This window comes from Fukomys damarensis, unplaced genomic scaffold, assembly GCF_012274545.1.
Source record: "Fukomys damarensis isolate Sample0158 unplaced genomic scaffold, DMR_v1.0_HiC HiC_scaffold_23, whole genome shotgun sequence".
NCBI classification, from domain to species: domain Eukaryota; kingdom Metazoa; phylum Chordata; class Mammalia; order Rodentia; family Bathyergidae; genus Fukomys; species Fukomys damarensis.
Genome location: NW_022900935.1, coordinates 37,024,335 through 37,043,428, shown reverse-complemented (window position 1 = coordinate 37,043,428; position 19,094 = coordinate 37,024,335). Strand labels below are relative to the sequence as shown.

General features: G+C 40.2%; 1 protein-coding gene across 2 annotated transcripts in view; it reads left to right on the top strand.

Annotated features, from left to right (window-relative positions):
- The first annotated feature begins 8,668 nt into the window (after positions 1-8,668).
- Positions 8,669-19,094, top strand: part of LOC104859955 (cytochrome P450 2J2) — a 35,805-nt gene continuing 25,379 nt past the window's right edge. For both annotated transcript variants that reach the window (XM_010620861.1, XM_033767687.1), the window contains exons 1-4: positions 8,669-8,949; positions 15,206-15,368; positions 17,858-18,007; positions 18,382-18,542. In XM_010620861.1, the coding sequence (XP_010619163.1) occupies positions 8,689-8,949; positions 15,206-15,368; positions 17,858-18,007; positions 18,382-18,542 (735 nt within the window). In that variant the 5' untranslated portion in view covers positions 8,669-8,688. The remainder of the gene's footprint in view (positions 8,950-15,205; positions 15,369-17,857; positions 18,008-18,381; positions 18,543-19,094) is intronic.

The following is a 19,094-nucleotide window of genomic DNA, read 5'->3' as shown; positions in this document are numbered from 1 at the left end:
GTGGTTGTACCAGTCTGCACTCCAACCAACAATGGAGAAGTTTTTCTTCCTCCCTACAGACCCACCATCATTTGGAATTGGTTGATTTTTTGATAGCAGCCTTTCTTTCTGGGGTGAGTTGGAATCTCAGTGTTGTTTGCATCTGCATCTCTCAAATGAATCATGATGTTGAGCATTTTTTCATATATTTATTTGCTGCTTTTACTTGATTGTCTGAGAAATGTCTGTTTATTTCAGATGCCCATTTTTGAATTGGGTCTTTGTACTTGGGGCATCTTATTTTTTTGAATTCTTTATAAATATTCTAGATAGTAGTCCTTTTTCTGGGGAGTAGCTAGTTAAAAAATTTAACAGACCAATGGAATAGGTTGTCTCTTAGCTCTATTGGTGGTTTCTCTTGCCCTGTAAAAACTTTTGAATATATTGAGATCCCAGTTGTTGATTCTTTGTGCAAGTTCTTGTGCTGCTGAAGATTTGTTCATAAAGTCTTCTTCTATGTATGTCAATATCTTTGAGAGTTCTACCTAATTTACTTTCCAGTAAGTTTAGTGTTTCTGTTTTGATATTTAGATCTTTAATCCACTTAGATTTTAGTTTAGTGTGTGGTGAAAGTTAGGGATCTAGTTTTTTTTTTTGTTTTCGTTTGTGTGTGTGTGTGTGTGTGTGTGTGTGTGTGGTACTGGGAATTGAACTAAGGCATCTAGTTTTAATCTTTGTCAAGCTGAAAGCCAGCTTTTCCAACATGATGTACTAAAGAGGCAATGTTTCTTCCAGTGAAGATTGTTGGCTCCTTTGTCAAAGATGAGTTTGCTGAGTATGCCTGGTGTTGTTTCTGCATCTTCTAATCTATTCCACTGGTCTGTTTCTTTGCCAGTACCATGCTGTTTTTATCACTGTGGCTTTGTAATATAGTTTCAATTTAGGAAATGTGATACCCCCTGCCATGTCTCTGTTGCCTAGAATGGTTTTTGCTATTCTAGGTCTCTTCTGGTTCCAAATGAAATTTTGGATTATTTTCTCAAGTTCTGTGAAATGTACAGTTGTGATTTCAATCTGGATTGCATTGAGTCTGTTTAGCAGTTTTGGAAGTATGGCCATTTTCACTATGTTGATTCCTCCTACCCAGGAATAAGGGATGTCTTTCCATAATTTTATATCCTCTTCTATCTCTTTTTTCAGATTGTTGTAATTTTCAGTGCAGAGGCCTTTGTCTCCTTCATTAGATTGATTCCAAGATATGTCATTTTTTTGGATGTTATTGTGAAAGGAATTGTTTCCCTAATTTCTCTCTCAGTGAGTCTGTTATTCGTGCACAAGAAGGCTATTGATGTTTGAGTGTTGACTTTGTATCTAGTTACTCTATTGAATGTGTCAATTAAGTCTAGAAGTGTTTTGGCAGAGTTTTTTGGTTCTTCTATGTAGAGTATCATATCATCGGCAAATAGTGACAGTTACTTCTTCCTTTCCTATCTTTATTCCTTTTATTTCTTTCTCTTGTCTAATTGCTGTGGCTAATGTTTCTAGAATTATATTGAACAGGAGTGGTGATAGTGGACATCCTTGTCTTGTTCTTGATTTTAGCATGAAGGTTTTCAGTTTTTGACCATTTAGTATGATACTGTCTATTGTTTTTTTCATAGATAGCCTTTATTAGATTGAGATAAAGACCATTTATTCCAATTTTCTGTAGGGTTTTATCATGAATGGGTATTGAATTTTGTCAAATGCTTTTTCTGCATCTATTGAGATGATCATATGGGTTTTGTCCTTGACTCCATTAATATAGTGTATTACATACATTGATTTATATATGTTAAACCACCCTTGTACCCCTGGGATAAATCTGACTTGTATTATCTTCTTGATGATCTTCTGTTTGCCAGTATCTTATTGAGTATTTTTGCATCTATGTTCACTGGGGATATTGGCCTATAGTTCTCTTTTTTAGTTTGGTCTTTCCCTGGTTTAGAATCAAAGTAATACTTGCTTCCAGGAATGAATTTGGAAGTATTGATTCCCTTTCAATTTTATTGAACAGTTTAAAGAGTAGTGGTGATAGTTCATCTCTAAATGTCTTGCAGAATTCAGCAGTGAAGCCATCTGGACTTGGGCTTTTCTTTGTTGATAATGTTTTAATTACATTTTCAATTTCACTGAACATAATTAGGATGTTGAGACTTTTTATATCTTCTTTTTTCAACTTTTGAAGTTCATAGGTATTTAGAAATCTGTCCATTTCTTCTGTATTTTCCATTTTACTGGAGTACAGGCCTTAAAGTAGGTATTAATGATCCTCTGGATTTCTCCTGGATCTGTTGTGACTCCAACTTTTTCACTCCTAATTGTATAAATTTGAGCCTTTTCTTTCCTTTTTTGGTAAAGTTGGCTAAGGGTTTATCGATTTTATTTATTCTTTCAAAAAACCAACTCTTCGATTCATTGAATTTTGTATTGTTCTCTTAGTCTCTATTGCATTAATTTCTGTTCTGATCTTTATAATTGTCTCCCTTCTATGAGCTTTTGATTTGTCTTGCTCTCCTTTTTCTAGAATCTTAAGGTGAAGCATTAGGTTGTTTCTTTGAGCTCACTCTGTTTTCCTAGTATGGGCACTTACTGCTATGAATTTCCCTCATAGAACTACTTTCATTGTGCCCCATATATTCCTGTATGTAGTACTGAATTACCATTTAATTGTAGAAACTGTCTAATTTATTTTTTAATTTCCTCTGTGACCCAATGTTTGTTCAGCAGGGTGTTATTTAATTTCCATGTGTTGGTGAAGTTCTTGCAGTTTCTTATGCTTTTGATCTCCAGTTTAGTTGCACTATGGTCTGATAATATACACAGGATAACTTCAATTCCTTTGCATTTTTACTTAAGCACGTTCTATAAGCTAGCATGTAGTCTATTTTGGAGAATGACCTGTGTGTGGCCAAAAATAATGTATATCCTGATTTTGTGGTGTGTAACACTCTGTAGACATCTACTAAGTCTGTTTGTTCTAAGACTTGATTCAGTTCTGTTATTTTTGTTGTTGATTTTTTGTTTAGATGATCTGTCTATATGTATCAGTGGAGTCTTGAGATTTCCCCACTACAATTGTATTAGTGCTTATTTTGTTTTTCATATCCATTAATATTCATTTTGTATAGTTGGGGGTATTGGTATTTGGTGCATATATATTTATGACTGTCATTTCTTCTTCTTGTATTGTTCCATTTACAATGATATAGTGACCTCCTTTGTGTCTCTTAAATAGTTTGGTTTCAGATCTACTCTGTCTGCATATAAGATAGCTAACTCCCACTTTTTTTCCAGGCTCCTGTCACATGGAGAACTGTTTTCCATCCTTTTACTCCAAGTCTATGAATTTCTTTGTAGATTAAGTGGGTTTCTTGTATACAGCATATTGTTGGATTTTGCTTCTTAATCCATTATGCCAGCCTACTTCTGATTGGTGAATTGAGGTCATTAACATTGATGGCTATAACTATTATATACTGACTTATCATCATTATGTTATTTTCCTGTTGTTGGTTCTTTTATTTTTTATTTTTCCCTCTCTCTCTCTTTAATTTCTGGCCTTGTCTGGTATATATGCTCTGTGGGCCCTTATGGAGCTGTGGCCTTCATTTTCTTTTTCCAGGATATTGTTTAGAAGTGTTTTGCATACTGGTTTTTTGTTCTTGAAATTTCTCAGGTAGCCTTTGTCATGAAAATATCTTATTTCCCCATCAATTTTGAAAGATAATTTTGCAGGATACATCAGTCTTGATTGGAGGTTGTTTTCTTTTAGGACTTGAACTATCTCACTCCAGGATCTCCTTGACTTGAGGGTTTGTTTTAAAAGGTCTGCTGTGATTCTGATGGACTCCCTTTGCATGTTATTTGTTTCTCTTCTCTAACTGCTTGCAGTATTTTGTTCTTCTGTTGGGTTTCTGGATCTTGATTATTATATGTTTAGATGTAGCTTTTTTTTGTCATGGCTTGTTGGAGTCCTATATGCCTCATTTATCTATGTCAAATTCCTCCCTCTGTTTGGGAAGTTTTCTGTCATTAATTCTTTGAACAGTTTTTTATGTCATTTTTACTTTCTCCTGCTATTTCATGAATTCCTATCAGTCTTACATTATTCTTCTTTGCATCATCTAAGAGTTGTTGGATCAATTTCTCATGATCCCTTACTGTTTTTTATATATGCAAAGAAATATAATTCAATGTTAAAATGAATGAAATACAGTAATTTACAGCAAAATAGATGTAGTTGGAAAACATTCCCAGAAATGAAACAAGGCAGATACTGAAAACTTTCACAGGATCTCATTAAACCTGAAAGAATTTCAATTACATGGGGCTGGAGATTTAGCTCAGCAGTTCCACCACCTGCCTCACAAGCACAAGGTCCCAAGTTTGATCCCTGGTACAAAAACTTTTTTTCAATTACATAGAAGTAAATGGTTGAATGATGATTACCAGAGATTGAGGTTGTTAGTAGGATATTGGTGGAAATGTTGGTGAAAGGATAAAAAATTCCATGTACATAGGAGAAATAAGTTAAGAAGATCTACTGCACAATGTGGCAATGACAGCTTATATCTTTAAAAATTATGAGTGGATATTAAATATATTTCCCATAAAATGATAAAATTTTGAAGTGATCCACCTGTTAATATATATAGTCCTTTCACAATGTATATATACACTTCCAAACATTAAGTTGGATAACATAACTAAATAAAAATTTATCTTTCAAACTTAAAAAGGTAGCCCACCAATCAGGACCAGAAGCTTCAATACCACCTGGCATTTGGTTACAAATTGAGAATCCCTGAGCCACACACACTCATCAAATATTAATGTGAATTTGAAGAAGATTACCAAGTAGTTGACATTCATATTTAAGCTGAAGTTCTTTCTAAGAATAGTGTTTGTCAACTTCCAAATGCTGACACTTTGGCAACCTAATATCTTGTCATGAGCTGTGTTATGTATTGCAGAGGGCTGTGTATTGCAACAGGTTGAGCAATTTCCCTGCTTCAAATAGCTAGGGATAGGACAAGCTCTCCAGTTGTTACAGCATAATTTCTATAGAGGCTAAAAAATGTCACCTAAAGGTGTATTAACTTTTGCTGAAGACACATTGTCCTGGAGCAAAACCATGGGGGAAATCTTCAGTAAAGCTCATCCTTAGTTATTAGTGTAAATTTAAAGTGAATTCCTGATACTGTTGACTTAATATTGCTGACATGTGTAAAAATTAAGTGGAACAATTTGTGCGCTATTTTAACTTAGCTCTATAGAACCTAAATGATATCTAAAAATTATGAAATATTTCATGACAAAGAGTAAGTGACAATTTTTAACTAGTATTCCAAGCATAAACCATCTAAATGCTCTGTAAAAAGTACCATGGAGCTAAGCATTGTGATAAATTCTCATGTTCATAACAAATGAACACAGTTGTATCCCTTAATCAACAAAATACAAGAGCAATTTTAAAGATCTCAGGAACAGTGTACACTCCACACGTCAGTGCTCTGGATTTCCTAGGAATCTAGCCAAGCCAAATACCTAAAACTTCTGTGAAAATTATAATTTAGGATTGGCCAGAAATGCTAATGTGGTTGGATTTCTACAGATAGGAGATTTCATGGAGAAGGATTAAGAAAGCATAGATTCACCTGATTTTTAATCTGTTCACTTGGGAATATAAAACAAGCAAGACCTACATTTTTCCTTTCTGCTCAGACCAAAGCCCCACAGGGAAGCCAGGTGCTCAGAGGTGAGAATAACAAATGGAAATGGACCCAATGAGTAGAAATAGGGATTATAAGGAGATCTCCTGGGTTGTCCCTCAAAGGGTATAATTTTAGACTGGACAAAACATAGTGGTTCCTTTTGGAGTCTTGTGGCTGGCTAGGAGACTGATGCTGCACTCCTTCCTATTGCCTTGCCTGGGTCAGAGCTTCTGCCTTCATCATCAATCATCCAGGGAGAAACCAGACTTCCACACGGTTAGCCTCTCCTTAGAGAAGCCATGCTGGTGAGCTTGAGACCTTGATAAATGCTGCAGGAACAAGAAGAGAACCTGAGGAAATCAACCTGAAGTCTTCTGAGAACCCAGGCAGCCTAGTCCAGAGTCAAATTGCTTTGCTTGTTTGTTTCCTCAACTGACTATTATGTATCTTATTTAAGATGCTGAAGAGAAAAAATATCTTTAGGCTATACTGTGCATAGATCATTACTGATGATAAGAAGAAGGTAATGGAATACAATTGGATTTTGCCAGTCTCACTCCCAGGTTAACCTGATACAGCTTATATTCCATGTGGGAGAATTCTTGCCATTTTGTGGCTTGCTGAATTCAGCTTCCTTTCCCAGAAGATATCCCCTCCTTTCACTCCAGCTGGAATCCTTCTTGCTTTGGCATTCCTCACCCAGAGGCCTTAAAATCCTCTCCCACACCCTAGCTCTTTCCTCTTAAGTAGCATGAGCAGACACCCCCAAAGCCTAGGCTTTCAGGCCTTTCCCCACTCCCAAGTCACAGTGCCTTACAACCAAGTTTTTTATCCCCAGGGAGGCATTAGTGTGCTGGGGGATAGAAAACTGCAAGTTCAAAAGCATGTATCTTGCTGAAAAATCAGTTTTCTTAACAAATGGTTTGAAGTTAGGGGCTAGACTGTTTATATAAAGCAAAACTAGTTATATTACAGAATATAATATTTATACACATCAACAATTGAGCTAAAAAGGAGACTTGGAAGGTACTTTTTACAAATGGGCTATGCATTTCCTCCCTTCTGTATTTAATGGTATTTCCATGTTCATTTCTGAGGAATACACTCAGAACCATATCCAAGGAGGCCTGATGCTAACCACGGGCCTAGATGTCTAGGTCTTCTGAGGCAGAACCAAGGAGCCCACTTTGAAGGAAATCCTTCTTTTCCTGCCTCCCTGCTTGCTTGCCTAGCTATACCTGTGTACTTAACACAAAGCTTTAGGACCAGCTGATAATATGTGTGTGCAGAGTAGTTTTGAGGCAGAAACAACACTAGCTTACTGTAGGAATCATTTTTATATCACTGTTCAAGTCTGCATGCTATAAAACGACTCATCTCTTTGAGCCCAGGAAGCTATGTGCATATACGCTTCCAGTTAGGACTACCCTTGTTCACTTCCTATACAGGGACATCAAGATTGAGAGGAGTTTGAGCTGTTAAAGAGTTTTTTTTCTCTCAAACTGGTGTCCAACAAATGGCTGAGACACTTTCAGTGCTTTACCAACCTATCTGCAAAAACAGGAGACTTGAGTAAATATACCATGAGGTAAAACCTCCAACCATACTCCACAGAATTATCCCAAATGAAGAACCAATGGCCACTCTTCAATGAATTTAAAACATCAGAAGACTACATACATATTTGGAAGCTTATATTATCTTTCCCCAATAATCAGTTTGATCTTCAAATGGTAACCTTGCCTTAGCAATGGACAGATGATTAACTTTCCACACCTGATCATATGTTACTACTTTAAATCAGTACTTGGAAAATCTAAGGATTTATGCAGCAGATATAAACAGAAATATTATATATGTGCCATCCCATTTCAATAGATTGTCTTATGTCTACAAAAACAGGAACATGTGGAATAGAAGGACACATGCTAACTCTTAACTTCTCCCCCTAACCCTTGCTTGGAAAAAATAAAATTCCAATTTTCTTTTTTTTTTCATTAAAAATAATAATTTTTGGTACCGGGGATTGAACTTAGGTCCTTGCACTTGTGAGGCAGGTGGCAGAACCGCTGAGGTAAATTCACAGCCCATTAAAATAATTTTTAAACAGACTATGTATGTCTATGTTGAATACATGCATGTGTGCTGAGGTCTTCCAGAACGGTGCTTCTTGTTTGGAGTACATTCAGATGAGGAGAAACAGGGAGGCACCTTAGCCTGGCATGGACTTTGGAGCCTGGACACACAGGAACTTCACAATCAAGCATAAAGATATAAACACCTAAAGCCCATGATGAAGACATTTCTGCCATAAATGTTACCTAACCTCCTACGATGAACCCAGCTCAGTGCTGGTAGTTTTGGTGCCATTCTTTCTCCTCTGCAGAGCGCTGTCAGAGAGAAGGCTTCCTCTGGGAACCTTTCACACTCAGGGATTCCCTTATTCCTGCACAGTGCCTGTTCTGACCTCAAGTCAGGACTGAAATGATCGTCCCTTGAACAGCTCCATGAAATGCAGCCCTTCGTGTGAGGGCAGAGTGTGCTGCCCGCCTGATGCTAAGTTTCTAAGATAGGTCCAGCGCTGCTGCTGCCAGAGAGCCCGCGGGCCTGGGGACACTGATGGGAAACCAGACTCCACTGACTGTGGCACTGTCAGGCTGAGGGGGCCTGGAAATGAGAAGCCCAGCAGCCTGAGCCTCAGGTGTGTGCAACAAAATGGATTTTATGACAAAAAAGACAGCACTGCTATCCAGCCTGTTCCAGGAAGGGTGTGGGGAGCCCCAGGGGTGCAGAGTCTCTATCCCCTGTCCAGGGTGCAGCAGAGGCCTGGCTCACAGAGGGAACAGGAAGGCCAGGGAGGGAGGAGCTGCAGGGCAGAGGTGGGAGGGGTCGGTGAAAATGGAGGGGGCGGGGCTGCTGCTGGACATTTTTACAAGGAGGAGGTGATAGTATGGGACAGTCCTCTGTGGGGTCCTCAGAAGGCCCAAGGAAGGACCTCCACATGCTGGCTGCAGTGGACTCTCTGGTGGCGGCCCTCTGGGGCTGGCTCCACCTCCGCACTCTCCTGCTGGGCGCTGTTGTCTTCCTGTTCTTTGCAGATTTCCTCAAAAGGAGGCGCCCAAAGAACTACCCTCCAGGACCCTGGAGAATACCTTTCTTGGGAAACTTCTTTTACCTGGACTTTGAAAAGACTGATCTGGCGATTAAGCGGGTAGGAGCAAGGAGGGAGGGTGGCTTTGTACTCACCCTACCCTGAACTTCAGTACAGGGGACACTTCCATGGCTCCCAGGCTGGCAACCTGCCAGAACCCTGCTTTCAGCTTCATCTTCCTTCTGCCTTGCTGGCCTCACCTGTCTGCCCTTTCTCCTGCTACAACACAGCTAAATGTTTCCTGTCTCAGTGTGTTAGTGATGTTTAGGTCATCTTGTCCTTTCTTAGTTGTTAAAAATTGAAACCGAAACAGCTTATTTGTCTGCTTTTGTTTTCTCACCTTTTAAAAAATGTGGAACTGTCCTTCCCAGAGGCTCCAGTCCAGGTACTGAAAACAGCTCTAGGGCCTCCTAAATACTCACCCTGCTCCAGGAGACTCCTCTCCCACACTTCCTGAGTCCTGGGCTCAGTCCCCTACCTGCAGCGCACTCACCAAAGTCATCCTCCAGCTCCCTTCCTCTCAGTGCCTCCCATGCACTGGGTTCTGATTCCTTCAGAAGCCACTGGAGGTCAGTTCATCAATGTCCCTGTTTTGCTACTAGGACAGGTGTGGCAGGAGAGGGTGCCTACTGCCACGAGACAGGGGTGATGAAGCAAGGCTTGAATCTTATCCCTGACTCAATGTTAGTTTTTTGATGAAAGTTTATTATTTTTATTATATATAAGCCTGATGTTTCTGTATCTGACGGTAAAACAACCTCAGATAAATGGTATAATTAGGTTACAATTGCATTATCATTTCTGCAGTGAGAAGACACTAATATCAACAGAGTGTTAGGTCTTGGATCAGGATTTTGGGCTCATTTCCATTCAGTCTCCATGGTAAACGTATATGTAAGGTTTCAGCTGGTGGTGTCCATTGTGCCCCTGAGGAACCTTGCCAACAAAAGAGTCTCATGTGATTTGCCCCGATTATTCCAGTAGATGTTGGAAAACAGAACCTTGAACTCAGCATTATTTGACTTGTAAACCCTTTCTGCATTTCCAAACTGACATTTCAGGAAGTAAGTAGACAATAATTAACTCTACATGGCACAGTTACAGGATGTTATTCATAGATGTGTCTCTTCAAAGACACTGCAAGGGCTGTCAGTGCCAGGCCCAGTACTGGACAGCGCATGACAAGACAGGTGATGGAATCTCAAACCAAGTGGGTGTCAAGAAATGGTATCACTGTCCGTGGGCAACCTTGAGGGTGATCTTCCGTACAACATTGGAAGAAATTGCCTGGATGTTAAAGGAATATTTGACAATTGGCTAAATGAAGAAAGAAAATAGGAAATTTTAACATGGGTGAAAGTTCATGTGTAATAGTAAGGTGAGAGTAAGGGTAGGAAACCAGCCAGTCTGCGTGGCAGGTGGCCAGCCTCACTGCTCTCCCACTCCCACTTTCTAAACATTTCCTACCATAGCCATGTGGCTGGTGATAGGAACACCTATTGAAACAAAAGGAAAATATCATCAGTATAAACATGCGCATGGTACAGAAGTTGTACAAATTAAGGAGTAGCTTCCTCATGGAGGTGATTGTAACCCACACCCCAATATACAAGGATGTGAAGAGCAGTGAAAGATGACTCTCACCGACAGAGTGCTCGGACACAGCGTGCAGCGCAGGATAGGGAGGCTCTGTCCACACCCCCTGCAGACTCCAGCTCCTCCTGAGTTACTGCTTCTGTCTCACACCAGCATCGTCAGGTGGGGGTCGGGTCCCACGGGAAGGGGAAATGGAAATGGCTGTGTGACGGGGAAGCTCTCTTTAGAAACGGCTCACCAAGTAAAGGGGCTCCAGGTCCTCCGCTTCACGGAGAACTGAACAGGGAGAGCCAAAATGCCGGCAACACTTATGTGAAATGGGGCTGGGGGAGAAACTAACTCTGCACAGCAACCTTGTGCTGAGGAAAAGAGAAAAGCAAGAATAAATGTGTACCCTGGGAGTGTGGGAACACAAACGACCGTGAGGAGTCGTGATACTGGGCTCCTTGTATTTTCCCATCTCTTTTATGCTGTCTACATCTCCTGGGAACCCCCAAAAAGATCTTTTATAGGGTTTTTTTTTCTTGTGGTACCAGGGATTGAATCCGGGCTTACAAGGCAGGTAGAGGAACCAATGAGCTAAATCCCTAGCTCTCTGTATAAGGTCTTGAGAGGCAGTGCTGTGTTATCCTGGGATCCCCCAAGCCTCTCTCCCCAGGCAGCCTAAGCCCCGCCCTGTCTCCTGTCTCAGGCGGTGTTGAGAAAGCAGCTTTCATAAAGCTGTGACTCCCAAGATTCACACACCACACTTCTCAGGTTTTTGCCCACACCTGGAGAGACTGGAAAGTGAGATATTTGTTGAAGTCACATGGCCAGCCGGTATGGAGGCAGCTCCATCACGCCACAGAACACAGGGAAATTTCTTCACGGTTTCCCCGAAGAAGGAGCCCTACCGCATGTGTTAGAAAGAACCCCAATTCCGGCACTAGCTGTGTGCTACCTCCTTGTGCTTGTTTCCTAAACCCAGGAGGAATACTGTGCAGCAGTGGCAGTGAGCACAGGCACAGGGACCGCACTGGGCATGCAGAAGCCCCTCGTGGAGCTCGCGAGCCAAGGCCAGCATGGCCCCAGCAGCCAAACCTGCAGATTTAATTGCAGAGTCTGCAATAAGTGGGTTGTGGGTTAAACTTGGGCACTCGACCTCTAAATGGTTCACTGTCACTGCCTTATTGGATTATTTTAAGGCTAAAATAAGTTACTGAATATGGAGTTGCTGCCAGGACCCCAGCACATAGGTGATCCTCACTTCCATTTTTCAGGCGGCTCCTTTCTTCATATCCTTCTCACAGTGTACTGCAGAAAATCAGATGTTGGCTGAATGCCAGACACCAGTTATCTGACTGGTTTCTGGGTGAGCTCTATCAGGCCATGCTGCTCGCTCTGTCTCTATCCTTCTGTTGCTCACATTACCAGAACCTTCTTTGTAAAGTGCATTCTTTGAAACATCAATAATCACAGGTTTATTCATTTTATGTTTACTAATCTTATCTGAAATATAGCAAGGAATAATAACTTCTGCTGACTGTAAATGACAATATAGAAAAGTTAAATAATTTGCCCCAAAATCGTACAGAAAGCTAGAGGCAGAACCTGGATTCTAACATGTCCTGTGACTCCAAATTCCAGGCAGTTCAGCTCACATTACAACACCTCTCCTGCTTACACAACTTCAGGCTTCTTATTGGAAAACAAAGAAAGTACAGATATTCCATGTGATGACGGGGCCTTCGGTCTCCATAGTGCTCTGAGAATCTTGCTCCCCATCTCTCTCTTTAACTGAGAGGAGACTTTTTCCACATATCTACACTCAACCTTGGTCCTGTTCTATGCTTTCTATTTTCCCTGTGTAAGACAGAAAGTTAATAATAATTATTGATTTACAGTACTGTCCCATTAGATTGTGAGCTCCTGAATGTAGGCATTTGTTGCACCCCCAGCACTGGCCTGGACCTAAGACGTGGGCAGGGCTCTTTAATGAACACTTTGCCCCAGTGAGACAGTGACTTGTTCCCAAACACGCTCCGTTTCCTGCCTTCGCACCTGCACGCGCTCCTCTCACAGTCTGCAGTGACTTGGCCTTCACTGGACAAGTCTTTTGCTGGCATCCTGACTTCATGTAGGGTCTGGGCAAAGTCCCCTTTCCCTTAAAGTGTTGTCTTATGTTTCAGTGGAAATCCATGTCTTGTGATAGCCTCGTGTCCCCACACCAGCATTCTAGCGTATGCTGTCTTCGGCTCTGCGTGCAGTGTTTCTCACGGGAAGCCTCTGTACACGGAGTTCAGTTGAGATCACTGTGCTTAGCAGGAGTGTGGGCCACAGGAGATGTGCAGAGACGTGCACAGCTGTATTCATGTGTACGTGGTTCTGTGGTATATGACACTGACTCAATTTGCAAAAGATTTTGTGACTGAAATAGTTAAGACACACACTTTACTTTTATTTACTAATTTTCTCTTTTGTCTTTAAGGAGCTAAACATGATTTTAACTAGATACACATGATTTTCACTATATAAAAATTATTTTAACTCTAAAAGTAGTAGATGCACATTTAGACAGCATTTGAGAATAGAATTTACAATTCAGCAAAGGTTGGAGAATATTATTGCACCTTCTGCACCACCACAATGCTTCTGTAGGACTTCGGTACTTATGTTTCCACATTTGCATAGAATCAACATTAAAGTAGAGTTTTAAGTTTTTCTAAATTCCACGCTCTAAAGAAATAAATGAACAACTTATACACAATGGTTTGAAATATATTAAGTTGATTTTTAAAAATAAATCCTAGAAACTGAAAATGTTAACCCTAACAAGTCTACAGAAATATCCTGAGCATTAAGATCTCACAAACACACACATGTACACACAAATGAGCACAGACTTAATTCTCTGCAAATTCAGGGCAACCAGCCCTCAGCTAGTGCTAGTGCAAGTGTAAACTGGTATACTGTTTCTGCTTTCTCTCTTCGCATCTTTATTTAGCTGGTTCTTAAGTTTTTCAATTTAAACTGTGAAATCTTTCTCCAGTTTCCTTCTGTGTCATCCTGGTTCAAGCTCTTGTCTCAGTAATCTTCACCTTCCATATTGCGTTGTTCTGATCCGTCATTTCAGTGAACTTTTTTTCAAACACTTAATGCTACAATTATAATTTTTCATTCTACTAGTAAACGTTTCTTGTTACTTTTTTCCTTTTAAACTACCATATCAATTATTTTGCTATGTCAATATTCATCATGTTTATAAGCCTGCTTTCGTACTCTGAGTTGAATTATTTTTAATCCTTTCTGCTATTTGAATGGTCTGTTTAATTATGTACTTTGAAAATTATGTCCTGCCTGAAGATGTTTTCCCAGTGCCCTCTGAGTCATTTAATCCATGTGGAGTAATTGCCAAAAAACAAAAACACAACCTAAAAACACCACCAACAACAACAATAAACACAAAATACTAGAATGAATTTGAGAATAGTTAGAATCAATCAATTCTATAACATCAGTACTGTTACATTGTTGATAATTTCGGAAAAGTTCTTCGCCCATCTGTCAAAGTACAAAACTACATGGGCAGATAACTCATAGAGATGGAATTCCGGTTGATTTCAGTGAGTGGTATTGGAGTGCTGATCTCTTGCTGAGTACAAGCTGAGATTCTAGTTTCTGTATATCATGCTAGGCATTGTTTAACAATAATACGAGATTTGCGTTGTTCCAAAAATTTCACTGTTCAATATTCCAAATTATTCAAAGAATCCTTATAAATTTCAAAAAGGTGTTCTAGGCATTCATGAAGATGACACAAATCTTTTCTTGGCATTTCTTAGAAGAAAGGTACTTCTTGGCACTGTCCTCATAGAAGCCAGAACAAGCTATGCTAGAGATGAAGAAAGCTAAACTCAGGACCCTGGGTCAAAAGAGCAGTTCAAGGTTTGAGTTCAGCTTCTGCATTTCTATCAGCACAGTGTGCTGGAGTAAAATTCAGAATATTCCATGTCAAGTTCACTTTTTGGGGGCGGGGACTAGGGATTGAACTCAGGACTTCAAGTTCACATTTTGATCCCCAATCTTACCTAATGGCTAGAAAATTGCTTCAGTCAATAGTTGTGTCACTATGTGTACCTTACTTTAGCTGCCACGCAGGTTTTTCCTGAAAAACAAACATCCTTAGTACCATAGGGCACTGAAGAGGTAAGTTTTGACCCATGCCCGACATGGCACCCGGGGAATGTGGCTGGCTGTGACAGTGACTGCTGTCCCATGGCATGTCACAGAAAGGTTCACTCCTCTCAGGCTGCATTATTACGTTGCTTCACTAAGAGGGCTGCCCTTGCTACACCAGACTCAGAATAAACACGTCTCCTCCATCTTCAGCAGGCCAGGTGTGCTGAGTGCTCTGTCTTTACTAAATTCTAGGATGTGCCAGGTTAGAGGCACTGTGCATTTTATGACAGTTGTATCCTGACGCTTCCTCTAGGGCAGGTGCTCACTCAATTCAGAGGTGGAAGGTATGAGAATATATTTAAGGAATGCTCAAATGTATTGAATTTGACTTGAGAGAGAGAAGGGAAATAGTTCAAAAACACATCCTAGGGAGCCAAGTTTTAGCCAGCTCTTCCCACAAACCATGAATCTCTTCAGACAGGCCCTTCTGACTTACTTACCCTCCATCACTGGAAGCATGAACATGGGCATATTCAACTGTGACTATTTCACTGTTTTTCAGCATGTGAAGAAATACGGAAACCTTGTTGGTCTGTATTTTGTTGACATACCTTCAGTGCTTGTAACGGGACTGCCCTTAATTAAAGAAGTCCTTACCCACACGGACCACGATTTTATGAACCGTCCCTTGCCCCCTATCCGGGAACGTGTATTTGGTAATAATGGTAAGTTTCTTGCCCACAGAAGGCAGATTTGAAATGTGCATGGTGTGACAAAAGTGCTTCTCTCTCCATTTTTCCCAAACTCCCCCAAGTCAACCACATGATGAAATTTTACCTAGGAGAATAAGCTGGGTGCTTAAGTTCCCTGATTGGAGCACCTCTTTGGAAGACTCAGAGAATCCACCTTGAAGCTCAATCCACATATCCTGCAGGACTCACTCACATGCTAGGAGAATAAAGTGACTGTATCAATCATTCACAGCAAAGGAAGAGGCAATGCGTTGTGCATTCCTTTACCCCCATTCGGAACCTCTTCCCTTAGGAAAATGGATACAATTCTGCTTCTTTCTGTTGCTGCCTCTATTTGTTTCTAGTTTATTTTTTTATTCTATATCTTTAAGTCCCTATCACACAATGTATCTAAAATGTTCTAAACCATTTTAGAACAGGTTGGCATTGACAATTAGAGTCATCATTAAGTAAGCTTAGACATTTAAAATTTGAAATTCAAACCTCAGTCTATTAAACTACAAAGCATCCTTTCTAGAAGCTTCCAATTCCTCTTTGAAATAGTTCATGAACTAATTCTACAGGCACTTACTGCTATAGAAGCCCAAGTGCTAGGAATAAATGATCAAAGAATGATAAGAGTGGATCTGATGCATGTCCTCTGTGACTGTCATGCTATCCAGAGAGAAGCACAGCATCCATGAGCTGCAATAATAAAAATCATGGCAGTCCGTGAGGCACTTCTTGGGAGAATCTAATGTAGTTCTGGAATTCAGAGAATGTGATATGAGTAGAGATTATTTATTTAATAAAATGAAAAGTACCACACAGCCAAGGAGAACATAGCATAAAGAGTCCCTGACATTAGAATAAGGACAAAATACTTGGGGAAATAAAATGTGTCCAGTGATGAGAGCTTGGAATTATAAAGGACATAATGATATGGAGTTAAAACTGCCTGGCTAGGAATAGCTTGTGCAAGTTCTTGTTAAGGGTATTGGTTTTCATGCTAAGGTCAGTGTAAACCCTTGAATGATTTTAAGTGGAGAAAAAACATCTTACATAAAACATTATTAGGACTCACTAGGATGGCACAAAAAGAATGCAGTTGAGATTGCAGCAGACTTTTGTAGATTTCAGCTCACAGAAAGTGACAACTTAGACCAGGCAGGAGGGAAGAAAGGACCATGTGTTAGGAAAAGATAGCAATGTGACTTTGCATGGATTCTAGGTAATCACCAGGGAAACCTAGTAAGATACGATGACCTTGATGTGGAGACAGTGAGTTGTTGAGGTGCTTCCCACACAGGTACTTGATGGAAAGAGGAACACTGAGAGGAGAGGAAAGTATTTCGGTAGGATTAACTTTTGTTGGGAGTAGTATGCAAAATGCAAGATTTCAGCATGGTTGTGCCAGGTTTGCAGTGCTTTAAATTGGCAAAATCAAGCAGTCAGTAGTAATGTGTACAGAGTTCTGGGAGAGACATAGATGGTGATAGGATTTCCAAAAGCAGAGTGTGGATGAGAATGGAGGAGGCTGGGAGCCTGATGGTGAAGACCTCCAGCATTTCAATATTTCACAGAAGAGAATGAGCCACCAAACAATGAAATCCTCACAGAGATATAGGGAAAAACCTGTGTGTGCTCTCTTGACAACTACTAGAAAGGAGTACTGTTCGAAGAAGAAGTGTGGAGACCTGAGGAAAGACCACTTGAGATGAAGTTGGAGAATACACTGGATTCACAGCAAAGAGGATGACTTCAACATGACGGTGAAAGTCGGACACAGGAGCCTAAAGGAGTTGAAGAATGGTCTAGAAATGAAGACATGGAAAAGAGCTTGGCATTGCCTGTGTTATGAAACAAATAACCGTTTATGGAACACAACATGGCATTCTGCATCCTTGCCTATGCTAGTCTTTCTGTGCTGAATATGCATTGCTTCTTGCTTTCTTGATTCTTTCTTCATCTACAGACAATCTTAGGTAGGACTTGCCCTGTAAATCCTTTTTGTGCCTCCTTATACCTGTGAGCTTTGGCTTATCCAAGTCTGCATTGCTGATCTCTAGCTTAACACTAATACTTTAGTAAATTTATGTGACTTCTAATCAAAGTATGAGGCTTGGATACTGGAAGACTAGAATTTGAACATCTGCTTATGAACTGTTACCTGGCAAAGTTCACTTCATCCTTTATTAACAGTTTCTTCAGTAGAATACATTGGAATTAATGCTTCCCTGTATTGTTTCCAGGAGGCCCAAATGACAAATACATAAAGATGCTAAGGTGGGAGAAGTTAGGAAATGCTATCCAGTAAATGTTAGATTTTTTATGCTCATTGCTGGGGGAGTATGGCTCTGAATAAATTTTGAGTATATTCATGCCCTTCCTCATTTGTGTCTGCTGCACATTTCCATACAATTAGCAGGCATTTGCATAGTGGTATCAGAATAGTATCTCAATGTTGACTTCCATTTCTCCAGGACTGATCATGTCCAGTGGCCACACATGGAAGGAACAAAGAAGGTTCGCCCTGACCACACTAAGGAACTTTGGTTTAGGAAAGAAGACCATAGAGGAACGCATCCAGGAAGAAGCCCACCACCTTGCTGAGGTCATAGCAGAGGAGAAAGGTGAGCATTTCACAGTTTAGGTATGGGAAGTTGATACTCATTGAGTCATTGATTAGATACCTTTTAAGAGCCTAAATGCAATCCCTATGCCCAGCACTATGCTAGGCCCTCTTTTAGCAAAGTGCACACCTTCTAAGGATGCTGTGCTCAAGAAGGACACAGTTACAAACTCAGTAAAGATGCTACCAAATTTAAACGCTGATCATCACTTTACTCACCACATCATTGAACAAGTTCTTTCCATACCTTAGATGCTGTGGCTGGAGCTTCAAATATGGTTCTGTATCACATATATAGAGCAGACTTTCTGTAAAAATATAAAGACAACCCAGTGGATTTTTGAGGGACTCATTTCTTCCTTCGTCCACCTCTAGGGCAGCCTTTCAACCCTCACTTCAAGATCAACAATGCAGTTTCCAATGTAATTTGCTCCATCATCTTTGGGGAGCGCTTTGACTACCAGGATGCTGAGTTTCAGGAGCTGCTGAGGTTACTGGACGAGGCTAATCGTTTGGAAGCATCTCTTCTGTGCCAAGTAAGCACTTCTCTTCCTGCATCTTTCTCAGGAGCATTGGGCTGAATTCAGGCGCAAATAATGTCTTCCTTTAGATTTTCTTGTGCTTAAACCAAAGGTGTAATGATTTAACATTGCATTTAACAAAAACTACTTAAAATAATCTGTGGGATTTAGTTATTATTTTCTTTATCTTTTCTTTTGATATTTTTCATTGAACCCAGCGTTTTAGGCATGGTCAGGCAAGCAATTTACCACTCAGCTGCATTTTCCAGCCCAACTTTAATTTTCTTTCTTGCTTTTTTTTCTTTTTTTTTTTGAGTTTATTGGTACATTCTAGGTATACAGTACAGTTACATTCATTATGGGATCCTGTACCTTTACATGATGGGTCTTGGTTCTCATTTTTTCCCCTTGTCCCTGCCCTCCCTTTACCACTTTCTCCCCTCCCCATTTACAGCACTTTATTTCCATTTTTTCATCTTCTCATATTTTTTTCTTTTCCCTTATTCCATTTCCCTTACCCTTCCCTCTTTCCCTACACCTTTAGCCCTTTGCTTACTATTTCACACT